Genomic DNA, 13,459 nt, shown 5'->3' with positions numbered 1-13,459 from the left:
CCATAATGGCAGCTTTACGTTCAATTCTGCAGGTTATAAGTAAAAACAAAGCAAAAAGAATGCATAAAGAAGAAAATAACCACAACATAACCTTTAATATGGACTGTTGAGCATTTTTATTGTGCAATAAAATGAGTGCCTCCACCCCCTTCAAAATAGCTTTTCCTCAAAATTATAACTGCTTTGTTTTATTGAATTGCTGAAATTTAATGGTTTAATGAGTGAAGGCATGAAGGAAAGGCTGTAAAAATGTGAATAATGGTGCAGCAGAGCCCTGTGGAATCTGGAACCCGCCTCCTTGTACAACTCTTGTTAAACACAGCATGATATGTATCTGTCATCGATTTAATATGTCTTAATTCAAATATAGTTCCCTGATCAATTTCTTTTTATGGAAGCCTTAAAAAAGAAAAGACTTTCTTAGGAAATAATAGAGGTTTGGGTGGCGATTGGAAAGAGGGATATTTACACAGTGCGTTTAATGAATATTTGCAAATTTATGACTAAACCCAGACCCTAAAAAGATAATTGACTCAGGTAAATCGACTTGAAATGCTAATTCCTAAAAGGAAGAACTGGGAACAAAATTCAGTCAACACCAATAAGGCGCCAATAAACTGCCTGCCAATTAAACCCGAGAATAGGCCTAGCTAGACGGTTCTCAGGAAGGCTCCCAGTGAATTTCCGGGATTGCCTTTCTTTATAAAAGAGCTTTTTATTTTGTAGACGCGCTTTTTTGTTATTATGATGACCCGCCTAACCCCAGGTGCGCTGTTTCTTTTTAAAGCCTTTTGGGAGCCAAATCAAACCCCCTTAACATCCCAGTAACTGTGTCATACTTCCTAAATAAACACTAACAATTTCCAGGGCGTTGGAGAACATAATACCAGTTGAAAGGCTTGGGGGGTGGTTCTGCGGATTTAGCCCCATATTCCCTCCGTGGCGCCGGTAGTCATGGCCGATCCTCAAAACTCATGCCCTTGTCTGCGCTTTTGCCGCGGACGGAGGTGCTTGTCTGGGAGCAGCTACGTGGCAAGACATGGGAATGCCCTTTCTGGGGTCAACAGGTACTCCTGGGGAGCACTGATTTCCGGACTTCACTGTTGCACCCCGAACCCCACCCTACTCGCAGCCCCGAACAAAGGCGCGAGGAGGCCGAGAGGTGAAAGTAAAACACCGAGCTGGCCCGGAACCACACCGCGCGCAGCTGCCTGGAGGCAGCAGGACCGGGTCTCTGGAGGTGCCCAGGCTGGCGCGGAGGGCTTCCCGCTGCGCAGAGTTGGGTCTGCGGCTCCCCGGTGCCCTCCGTTCGTCACTGAACGCAGGGTTTATTAATTGTGTGGGCAATTAATAAACTCTAAGGGAAGTGAATGGGACGTTTCCTGGCTTTTGAGCCTTTGTGTGATTGTTTCTGCAGGCGGGCGAGGGGGAAAGCCAGGGACGGTGAGGCAGACCCGGAAGGAGCAGGAGGACCCACCTAGCTGGCTGCCTCTTATTGCCCTTGCAATTGCTTTGCTGCTCGCCAGTCCGGCAGTGGTTTCCGCGAGCGCTGCCTCCTTGCTGAAGGGCTGGGTGCCTGGCGAAACTGGAGCTCCTAGTGCCATTTGGGTTGCGCCAGAGGCGGGTTCAAGGGCGAACACGGTATCCCGAGTTACCCAAGGGATTAAGGGACTTTGAAGCGCAGCCCAAAGGCGGCGGCAGTGGGTGCTCCACTGGGAGGAGAGTTACTAGCAGACACTGAGAAAACGGGAGACACACTCGAGAACTCTTTAAGCCGAGGTGAGATGGGCAAAGGGACCCACAGAGCTGCATTTTATTGAGCTTTATCAGGGCCGGAAGTGACAAAGACTTTGGGTTCAAGGGCTTTTTCCAAGCGAGGCTCGCTAGGCAACGAGGCAGTGAGTTTCCCGCTGCCCGCCCCACCTGCACTCGGCACGGACCCGATCCCTACGCTCCCACCCGCCCTCACCACTGGCGTCCTGACCGGTGGGAACCGAGACCCGCCCCGGGGGCCTCGAGTGCTCTGAGCTCCGCAGCCCTCGGAGCGCCTCTAGGAGTGTTCCTCTCTTTTCCTCCCTTCTGAGCTCGCGCTGGGTCCTCGGGCTTCACGGATACTTGTGGAGCTAAGAATAACCAAAATGTGCTTTTTGCTAAAGTTTATGACCCCGGTCACTTTTACCTGGGCTTAACGAGGATTTTTTTTTTTTTTTTACCAGAAGATTGGAACTGTATAGCCGTGATTGGGATTTGTTTGTTGTTTTGGATAGTCAAGAATTGGACACACCCCATGTCCACCTGACTTTAGTGGTTAAAAGCCCTTGAAAATGATGGCTCTCTATACTTCCCCACTATTAAAACAAAAATAAACGGAGTAAAATTGGCCTGTCGTCAAATATTCTCATTTGGTTATCAATCACTTTTACCCTCAAAGATGGAAGTAGTTGGGAGACTGGCCTTTGACCCACATTTCACCATTAGGATTGGTAAATTCTTGGGAAGTGCCTAATTGTTGTGTTTTAAAATATGCTTATAAGGTCAAAACAGGAACCACAAAACTCCCTTATGTGTTCACAGTTCATATAACTACCCAGTATTATTATTTGTATTGGCTTCAAGATGTGTTCTTCTTCCCTTCATTCTTTATCCTGAAGGATGTTTTTGGATGGGGGACAAAGGAGGAGCAGAGGTGGTGTGGTATGGTTTTTTTTTTTTTAATCTCAAATTTTGTGGGGAGCCTCCACACACACATTTCACACCGCTCCCAATATCTATACTTCAATATTTGAAGAAGCTGTTGAGAAAAATCAAATAGTGACACGTTGACGGATTTACTTGTGTAAGCAATATGGTTGACATATGGCATCGTTATTTATGAATGACAGCATAAATTGTATTACAAAGTCTATTGCAATAATACTGCAGTTTATTGGAAAGCTGCTTGCCTGTCACCAGTATTCAACCTCCCTGGATGTAGTCCGCCTGGGAGCCCAAAGGATAACGGTCCTCAAAATAATTAAACACGTTCGTGTAAGCGAATGCCTCCTGTTTTTCGGTTTGTTTTTGTTTTGTTTTGTAGCAGTAGAAACACTCCCCTCAGGAAAGAGGAGACAAAGTAAGGACAACCAGTTTTCTTCCTTTTGCAAAACCACAACCACTGTGACATAGAAATGTTGGTGTCTATTATTCTCCGAGTCCCTAATGACAAATACACAAACATTTGCATCCCAATCACTCAACTGCTGGTGAGCACATATTTTATAGAGAGACTTTTTATAAGCCCAGTTACAGAATAGTAAATTTTAACTATAGGCAGAAGAGAAGTTCTTTTAGCAGACAGGAGAGGGCCTTATCCTATGATACCTCCCCATCTCTACTCAACCTCTCCCTTCTAAAAAATGGCATTTAAAAGTTACAACGTTGGCTGAGATTTTCACGATTTCCCTTTCTTTTATATTACACTTCTCTAAAGCTCTGACAAAGAACTTTTGTTCTATGTGGGTTTTACTGAGGGGGGCTCCCCCACCACACATGTGGTCCTTCATGGGTCAGGGGTCGCCCAGCCCAGGAGTGGCTGAGAGGGCTGAATCAAAGGTGACCTGCAACTTAATATCCTGTTGATGATCTTGTTGAATTTATGAGTCTGTGATACAGAGGATGGTGCTGAAATCCTGTTGTGGGGGGTAGGGGGGGTGGCTTGGGGGTCTGGTGTATATAGACAGCTGATTCTACATTTGTTCCTCCCATCTCTTTCCCCGTATGCATCCCTGTCCTTAGGAGACTATTTAAAACTTTGAATGATCTAGCCACCAAGTGTTTCTGCTTTCCAGTTTAAAGGTTGGTTGTTTTGTTTGTTTGTTATAGTTGGGTTTGTTTGTGGGGTGGTTTTTTGTTTTTTTGTTTGTTTTTTTTTGGCTTCTGCTGGCCAGCAAGATGTACCTGTGTGTATGTTGTGTGTACATATGTATTGTTTTTATGTATATGTACACCCAAAATACCCATCATACTACAAAAGAACGCAGTCAACCATTCACAGAGGCCCACAACGGCAATGAGGTGCTCAGTGAATGAGGCCCGGGTGTTTGGTGGGATTTTCTGATTTTTTAAGGCACCCGGAACTCTCTGCCGCACTGCCATTCCCTCCCTTTGCCCTGACATGTAAGCCAGCCGGGGCGCCCAGGGGCCCGCCAGGCGGGGTCATCCACAGACAGCAAACCCCCCACTCTCTCGCCAGCTTGGCGCAGGCTCCGTGAGATCTTCAAAGAGCAATGTTGGAAAACTTACAAAAAAGGGGACTTGTTTATCCGACGGAGACAGTTGTGGGCCCCGCGGATCTGACTCCGCCACAGAGGGTCCTTCCAGAAACCTGTTGAAAAAAATGAAATCACCCACACGGTGCCGAATGCAGCTTGGCCGCCTTTTCCCCTTCGGCCAAGGAATCCAAATCTACTTTTGAGGCAATGGCTGAAAAGCCTTCACAGTCCCTCCCCAACCCCCATCCCCCACCCCCGGCTTTTGCTTTCTTGCGCGCACTCTCTCTTTCCTGCCTGAAAAAAAGAAAAAAAGGAAAAAAAAATACTATGTCATGAGGGAAAGGGCTTTGCGGTTTGTAGAGAAATAAAACACTTCTAAGAGGGGACGGCGACGTGACTTTGAACTTGGCTCAGCTCCTCTGTGTCCTGCAGAGAGAGGAGAACTGGAGCGGAGAGAGAATAGCCAGGAGGGCCCAGCCTGCGGGGTCTCCGGCGGGAATTAAGGCGTCTGCACCACCACCCCGCCGCGCGCGGCCCGCGGAATCCTGCGCCAAAGAGAGCCCGGCCGCGCCCGCCCGAAGTGCGGGCTGCAAAGGAGGAATCAAAACGAAAGGAGAGAATGGGGCGAGGAAGAGGGGGACAGAGCAGTGGGGAGGGGGCGAGAAAGTGGGAAAGGAGGACAACTTGAAGTCTGGTGGCTCGGAAGAAATAAAGGAAGTGAGGTTTTGGATGTGCAACTGCTCTTCTCACGACGAGCCTCTAATAAAACGTTTCTTTTGGAAATACTTTCGGAGCAAGCTTTTTCAGCCATTCTCTCCCTCACCCCACAGACATTGATGAGGAAAGTAAACAAGTGTGAAAGGCTGTGCAGGGGGCGGTTTTTTGACTGAAGGCAGCAGGGGCAGCTTTTCTGGCTGGAGGTGTTTCCCTTTTCCCTCCGTCTCCATCTCAGGTTCCTCTCTGTTTAGGGGAGCAGTCCGGCATTTGCCTTCCCCCATCCCCCTTTCTACAGAGGGTGGTGTGTGGAAAAGAAGAGCATTTCCGCCGTGTAGGGAAGGCGAGCGTCTCCAGCTACCAGGCAAACTCCTGGGCTTGCAGACTACACGCTCCGGCCTGGCCTCCCCTCTCACTCCTCCCCGCACGGTGGGATGGGGAAGGGGATGGGGACAGAGGGAGAGAGCGCACAGCGCCCCTAACGACAGGGGCTGCGGGGAGCTGCGACCTTGAGACCCACGAAAGCCGGGAGAGGCTGCCTGGGCCGGGGCTAGAGACCCCAGGCTCTGCTGGCAATAGCGAGCTAGAGTGGTCTTCCAGCGTTTTTGCCGGATTCATTTTCCACATGAAAATGTGAAATGCATGGGGATGATTTTCTCTGACTTGAATTTTATTTCCACTCCGAGGAATGGGTAAATAAAAGCAGTTCTCCTCGGACCTTGCATTCACACCTTCGCCGCCTCGGGGCCCGCCGTTCCCTCGGAAGCGCCAGCTTTCCCTCGCGGGACGGGAGATGTCTGCCGCGGTCAACCGGGGGCCCGAGGTGGGGGTGGGGGTGGCGGGGGGCGGCCAGAGTCCCCAGGGCCGAAGGCCAGGGCGGGCACCGCAAGGGGCGGAGCCTCGCGGCCCCCCCACCACGGGGGAAGGGGAGTTGCCCACTCCCGGAGGAGTCATAAGGATCTTCTAGAAGCCCCACCAGCCTGGAGATTTCTCCGCCCGAGGCCCTGAGCCTGACCCGCGGCCAAACCCCAACCTGCGCCTTGCTTGGCCTCGCGCCTCGGGCACCCCCACACTTCCCACCCCACCAGGGCAGCGGCCTGGGCTTCTGGGCATCTACCCCGAGGGTGTCACTGTCTTTAAACGAATTCCAAACGCTGATGCCCAGTGTTTACTGCTGGAATCGGAGCAGGGCGCAGGCGGGGGGAGCGGAGCAGCGAGTGGGGGCCGCGGCCCAGGAGGGGGGCGGTGTCCGGGTGTGTGTCCACAGAGTGGGAGGCACGGGCGTGTCTGGCTTTATGTAGGCCCACCATGCAGCACCTGTGTTTTCCAGACCACAGAGCACGTTTACAAGATGGGGAGAAGAGGGGCCGGGAGAGTGCCAACCGACCAAGACACCGGCGCCCGGGCCGCTCCTCGCGGCGCGCTGCCGGCGGGGCCCGGGGCCTGGCGTGCCCCAGCGCACAGGGCCTCCAGCCCCGCGGCCCGGTGTTAGCCACGTTCTCGAGCCGCCAGGGGGACCGGTTTTCGGTGCCCGTCGGCAGTGGCTCGGGTCCGCGGGGAGCCGGTGGCCGCTGCGGAAGGGCGCGAGTGCAGGGTGCGGACGGTCCCCTCCTGGCCTGGCCACGCGCCCTGCCGGTCGCCGGGCACTAGGAGCGCCGCGGCCGGCGGGGGCAGGAGCCGCAGCGCCGAGAGCACGGGCTCAGCGAGGGAGGCCGGCAGGCCCGGGCGGACGCTTCTACCCGCCGCGGCGGGAGCCGAGGGGAGCTTCGAAGGCACGAGGGAGGGGCGGTGGACCCACCGCGGGGCGGGGGCGCAGGATTGACGGGGCCGCGGCGGCCAATGGCGGCGCGGGGAGAGCGGGCGGGGCGGGAGCCGCGGTGAAAGGGGCGGTGTGACCTGGAGGCCCTGCCTGGAGCTGGTGGGAGGGAGGCCGGGAAGGCAGATGCGAGGGCTGGGGCGGGGGGTTGGGGGGGGGGGGGGCGGCGGGAGAGGAAAAGGAGGAGACAAAAAGTAAAATAAATAAATAAATAAAAGGCTTCGGCGTCGGTGGCGCCCCCTGAAATAAACAGGCGGAGGCGATGGCGAACGGACCCCACCTCAGCTGAAAGAGGGGGGGAACCTGCTTTGGCCTTTTCTCATTTGCTTGGGCCGCGGATTCCGCTCGGTCCTCGCGTTGGCAGCTGTCCGCTTCGGGTCCAGTGCCCCGGGCCAACTGGAGAGAGGGAGCGAACAAGCTAGAGATCACTTTTTTTTTTATTGTTATCGTTTTACAGCCCCGACTCCCCCTCCTCCTCTCCCTCTGCCTGCCTTCTCCCCTCCCACAGCCCCCAGCGCCTCTCCCCCTCCTCCCCTCCTCCCGCACAACTTAAAGAAAGAGGGAGCCGCGCGGCCGCTGCCTTCATCGGGGGGAATTCGTGGCCGCCGCAAGTTTACTACGCCGGGCGCAGCCAATGCCAAGCGCGGAGGACGAGGAGGGCTAACCACCGAGGCCCCGGCGCCGAACAATACCGGCCGCGCGCGGGAGGAAGCGGCTGACCGAGCGCGCCGCGGAGAAGGTGCCTGGCCTCCGCCCGCCGCCCCAGCGCCCGGGCGGCGGTCAGGTGGAGCTGCGGGCGCGCCGGGCCCCGGCGGCCCGCTCAGGACTCGCCTGCGTCCTTTTCTAGCCGGTCTGCCTGGCCCGCGCACAGCGTCCGCGCTCGGGCACCGTGGCCCCGCCGCCACTGTGATTTCATTTTGCGGGTGCCTCTTGGCGTTGCCGCCCCGGGGTTCCGCACGGCGAACGAGAGGGAGAGTGAGTGTGTGCGTGCGCGCGCGGGTGCGCGCAGAGGTGGGGGCCGCGGCGCGGCGCTCACCCCCCTTCGGCCCCCCTCTCCGTTCAGCTCCCCGCACCTCCCTACTGCTCCCTCCTCCTGCCCGCCCTCCCCTGCCCTGCCTGCCCGCCCGCCCCCGTCGCAGCTCCTTTAATATACTTTGGTTCTCCGCCTGGCTTTGGACTCTTCTCCTCCTCCACCTCCTCCTCCTCCTCCTCCCGCGCCTCCTCTGTGGCTGCCTCCTCCTCCTCTTCGCGCCTTCGCTCGGCTCCGGGCCGCCCGAAGCAGATCCAGGCGGCGGCGGCCGAAGCCGGAACGCGGCTCCCGGGGCTGAAGTCGCCACCGCCACAGCCGCCTCCGCTCGGAGCCGGGCGGCCGCCGGACTCACTGCGCGCGGAACGGGAGTGGGAGCCTAGAAGGCGAGGGTCTCGCCGGGGTCGGCGAGGCGGGCGGGCGCGCTGGCCATGCTTCTGGACGCGGGGCCGCAGTTCCCGGCCATCGGGGTGGGCAGCTTCGCGCGCCACCATCACCACTCGGCTGCAGCGGCGGCCGCCGCCGCCGCCGAAATGCAAGACCGCGAACTGAGCCTGGCGGCGGCGCAGAACGGGTTCGTGGACTCGGCAGCCGCACACATGGGCGCCTTCAAGCTAAACCCAGGCGCCCACGAGCTGTCCCCGGGCCAGAGCTCGGCGTTCACGTCTCAGGGCCCCGGAGCCTACCCGGGCTCCGCCGCCGCTGCCGCCGCGGCCGCAGCACTCGGGCCCCACGCCGCGCACGTCGGCTCCTACTCCGGGCCGCCCTTCAACTCCACCCGGGACTTCCTGTTTCGCAGCCGCGGCTTCGGGGACTCGGCGCCGGGCGGCGGGCAGCACGGGCTGTTCGGGCCAGGAGCTGGGGGCCTGCACCACGCGCACTCGGACGCGCAGGGCCACCTCCTCTTCCCCGGCCTCCCTGAGCAGCACGGGCCGCACGGTTCACAGAATGTGCTCAACGGGCAGATGCGCCTCGGGCTGCCGGGCGAAGTGTTCGGGCGATCCGAGCAGTACCGCCAGGTGGCCAGCCCGCGGACTGACCCCTACTCGGCGGCACAGCTCCACAACCAGTATGGCCCCATGAATATGAACATGGGTATGAACATGGCAGCGGCCGCGGCCCACCACCACCACCACCACCATCACCCCGGTGCCTTTTTCCGCTACATGCGGCAGCAGTGCATCAAGCAGGAGCTCATCTGCAAGTGGATCGACCCCGAGCAGCTGAGCAACCCCAAGAAGAGCTGCAACAAAACTTTCAGCACCATGCACGAGCTGGTGACCCACGTCTCGGTGGAGCACGTCGGCGGCCCGGAGCAGAGCAACCACGTCTGCTTCTGGGAGGAGTGTCCGCGCGAGGGCAAGCCCTTCAAGGCGAAATACAAACTGGTCAACCACATCCGCGTGCACACGGGCGAGAAGCCCTTCCCCTGCCCTTTCCCGGGCTGCGGCAAGGTCTTCGCGCGCTCCGAGAACCTCAAGATCCACAAAAGGACCCACACAGGTAACTGCGGTCCGGAGCAGGGACGGGACGCGGAGGGGAAGAGCGGCCGTGGTTGATGTGCTAAGGGAAACGCACCGGCCGCCAGCCTTTACTCTGGGACGGGAGGTGTGTGTTTGTGTGTGTGCAAGAGAGCCGGCGGCTTGTTTTTGTTGGAAAATGAAAGAATATTACGGGGCTGGGTTTTTCCATGTGTGGAAATTGAGTTTTAAATAACCAGTGTCACATCAAATGGACGCTTTGGGTGATGCAATTGGCTTCACCCGGTTCATAATTGCCCAGCCCGGTTAATAATTTCCGTTCTAAAGAGAGCGCACAAAATAAAACTGCTCTCCCACTCCGTGCCTGGGAATGGAGCCTAGAGCGGATTTGCCAGCTTGCCTGAATGTGCTTTTCTGCTTCGGGTGGGTCTGTTTGAGTGGCTTGTGTGTTTCGCACTTGTTTTACCCGCGTTCCAAAAACGTCTTCACAGGACTGGTTCCCATTACATGAGTCTGGTGTGAGCCCAAGCGGTAAAGCATCTCTTAATTGGTAAAGCCCATCTCAGGGTTGGTCTCGAGGCTTTTACGGCGAGATCGCAGTAGTTTGGGACATTCTCTAATGGGCACCGGAGGGCTTAAGATTCCACACTTGGACCTTACAACCCGGTTAGCGAGCGCCCGCGGCAGCGCGGCCCGAGGAGCAATCGCGTGACAGGAGAGAGCCGCAAAAGAACGCGCCTCTCGCCTCATAGATAATTCATCCATGACCAGCCAAAACCGCGCCAGACGATTTCCTAAAAGAAAGCCAAATGTTTTAGCTACTTCCCCCGTCAATATTTACTCCGAGGTGGGGATGCGCCAGCGGCCTATTGTTCTCTTCGGGGAAGGGGGGGAGGCGAGGTGCGAGACAAGCGCTTAACAAGGTTTAAAATTTGAGAAATTTATTTGCATGAAATGCTTGCTTTCGGGTCCTGTGTCTGAGCGGATGTCTTTAAAAAACAATTTAGGTGCTAATGGAATTTAACGTTAAATGGTCCCCTTTCCAAGTGGAACAATGTTAGTTCTCACACCTCTAAATGACTCCAAGCGTTTGGAATTCTGGCAACAGGATGCAGGGGCCGCCAGAAAATTAACAGGAAGGTTTTTGAAAGCCTTTGCTAATGCCCCCACCCCCACTGCCCAGCCGGTGCCTCTGCAATCTCGAGATGCTGCCTTATCTCTCATATTTACATTTCCCCCAAACTTATTTAAAAAAAAAAAAAAAGCTGGGACCGAGACTAGAATTATGGTTAATTTAATTTGCAGAATTTTGGATGAAGAATACTGGCTCAGTCACTGTGCACAGCCCGTCCCCAAACAACACACAGCAACTCCAAATCTAATTGCCTACTGGCCCCAGAGAGAAACCGACAGCAGCCCTGCAGTCTGTGTGATTTTCATAATGCCCCAAATATTTTGTCATAATAACAGCTTCTCCATGGCCAGACTAACTTGTTGGGAGCTACAAATCCAAGAAGCTCGATTGAAAGGCGGCGCTACCCCAAGTTAAACATTTGAGGCCATGGGCGTCAGCCTGAAAGAAAGTAAAATATGAAATAAATGAGCAGGACCGTTAGGTAGAAAGGGTTATTAATTTCATCTTAGTTCTGCCACGGAGGGGGACCCATCTGTTTCAGGGACCCTTCTTCCCTCCTGGCAGAGGCCTTGCCCCCTCCAGGGTGGGTGGGAGTCCCCCAAGGGGCCTGGGTGTCCACAGCAAGTGCCCGTGTTTGCCTTCCACAGGCGAGAAGCCGTTCCAGTGTGAGTTTGAGGGCTGCGACCGGCGCTTCGCCAACAGCAGTGACAGGAAGAAGCACATGCACGTCCACACCTCCGATAAGCCCTATCTGTGCAAGATGTGCGACAAGTCCTACACGCACCCCAGCTCTCTGCGGAAGCACATGAAGGTACCACCGGGGCGGCGGGCACAAGGGCGCAGCGGCCGGCTGCCTCGCCGGCTCCCAGCCAGCCTGAACCACCTCAGCCGGCCTGGGAAGGCATGGGGTCCCCAGGGCCAGGGCGACAGGGGGTCTTTCTGGGGTGCTCCTCCGGGGGCCTGGCCCCACAGCAGCTGCACTCACACCCAGTCCCCTTTGGTCTCCCCTCCCGGCTTTTGTCTTGCAGGTCCATGAGTCCTCCCCGCAGGGCTCTGAGTCCTCCCCGGCCGCCAGTTCGGGCTATGAGTCGTCCACGCCCCCGGGGCTGGTGTCCCCCAGTGCCGAGCCCCAGAGCAGCTCCAACCTCTCCCCCGCGGCGGCTGCGGCTGCTGCGGCGGCGGCAGCGGCGGCGGCGGCGGTGTCCGCCGTGCATCGGAGCGGAGGCTCGGGCAGCGGCGGCGCAGGCGGCGGCGGCTCTGGCGGAGGCAGCAGCGGGGGCGGCGGCGCGGGCGGTGGGGGCGGCGGCGGCTCTGGCGGGGGCAGCGGGACAGCCGGGGGCCACAGTGGTCTGTCCTCCAACTTCAATGAATGGTACGTGTGAGGGGCCGGGGCCTCTCTCCCTCTCCCAGTCCCCGCCCTGGCGCAGCCGCCCTCCACCACCAAGGGCATCCTGTGATTGTGATGTTAAAATTACGAATCTGATTTTTATGATGACAAAAATGATTTTACCAGCAGAAGGATTTTTCAAAGTTGTTTTTTTTTATTATTATTATTAAATAACCTAGGCATGAAAAGCAAAAATATCCCTAACGGAGTCTCTGAAGCTGAAAATATAAAATAAGGAATAAAAAATTAAAAAAAATAAAAACCCATAAAAATATTGAACCAAACCCCCTTCTCCTTCCCTCATGCCCGCTTTCCTTCTCACCGCACTCCCAGTCTTCTGGCAAACTGTACATAGCGGACTCCTTCCTTCTCCGAGGTGGTTTTAATGGCTTCTTGGTGTATAGAAGTTTGTCCATTTGTAATGCTCTGGATTGCGTTCCTCCCTGCCTTTTCTCCCCTTCCCCAACGTGATGGGCCTCTTCTTTTCTCTTTTTAGTTTACTCAGTTTCTCTTTAAGTAACGTGGAAGAAAATGGTTTCTTTTGTATTGTGGTATTGAATATTGTGTTCCTTTTATGAGGCAACTTGATTGTAAACTTTCATGCAACTATAGACTGGAAAAAAATGAGCCGTGCCAAAGTATCCCTTCTGTTTCTTCAACATACCGATCCCCACAGCACACACATACACACCACCACCACCAACGCTTGTGAATGTATTTTTCTGTTAGCTGGGTTTACATGTGATGTTTTAGTGCTTTTGCGAGTTCAATTTGTTAGTTCCTGTATGAAAGATTGTGGGGGGTGGGGGAATAAACGTCGTGCCGTTAGCTTTTTTTTTTCCTTAATAACACCCTTCCTTCTGTAAATACCCGTGACCATATTTATCCATTTGTAATTAAATTATGGTATTAACTTGCTACAGAGGAAACAATATTTATAAAGAATGTTTCTTAACTATAAATATGTACAATTGTGGGCATAAACTGTTTCAGATTTTTTTATTTGAAGGTTTTAAGTGGTTTGATCATTTCTTGTGATATGTTTTGAAAGTAATGCATACAGAAATATAATAAAACGTGTTGAAACTGCATGAACATACTATTTTTTTCGTAGCGAAGTTATTGAAGAGAATGGGAGCAGACAGCTGAGGGTCCACATGGGTATGGATCCGCCGCCGGAATGAATGGGAGCGCACCGCCTCACATGCTGGAGAGGAAGGTGTGTGTGTGCGCAGAGAAACTGGGCCAAACTCCCCCTTGGCAGAAAGTCTCAAAATTCTTTTCTGTGTCCTTTGTTTCAGAGCTGAGGGTGAATTAAATTTTTGGAAAGCCCCTGTGAGGAAGGGCGGCAGGAACCTTCAGAGTTTCTAATGGCTCCATTATCTGAGGGAATGCCTTTCTTTCAGCTATTTGGACTGGATTTAAGAGCACTAAATATTTCCTTATTCTTTGTTTTCCCTCCTCCCTGCCCCCTTCCCTCTCCCTCTGAAAAGCCGAGGTACAGTTATTTTTAATTGCACACGTAAAACTGAGCTGAGTGCTTTGTTTTTGAACTTGGCCCAGTGAGTTCAGTCTAAGGGACCATTTCTACCAAAAGTTGTGTGTTGTTTTTTGTGTTTTTTTTTTCTTGAAAATTTTAACAGCTTGCT

At 54.8% G+C, this 13,459-nt stretch overlaps 1 protein-coding gene across 1 annotated transcript; it reads left to right on the top strand.

The window, feature by feature from the left end:
• Positions 1–8,238: 8,238 nt before the first annotated feature.
• ZIC2 (Zic family member 2) lies at positions 8,239–11,805 on the top strand (the record flags this gene model as incomplete). The annotated part of the gene is made up of 3 exons (XM_079779341.1): positions 8,239–9,310; positions 11,071–11,234; positions 11,452–11,805. The coding sequence occupies 3 exons, from the start codon at positions 8,239–8,241 to the stop codon at positions 11,803–11,805; spliced, it is 1,590 nt and encodes a 529-aa protein (XP_079635467.1).
• Between the last annotated feature and the right edge of the window lie 1,654 nt (positions 11,806–13,459).

Source organism: Cnephaeus nilssonii (assembly GCF_951640355.1).
Source record: "Cnephaeus nilssonii genome assembly, chromosome: 8".
In the NCBI taxonomy this organism is placed as follows: Eukaryota; Metazoa; Chordata; class Mammalia; order Chiroptera; family Vespertilionidae; genus Cnephaeus; species Cnephaeus nilssonii.
The sequence above is the reverse complement of the archived record's forward strand: the minus strand, read 5'-3'. Positions and strand labels throughout refer to the sequence as shown.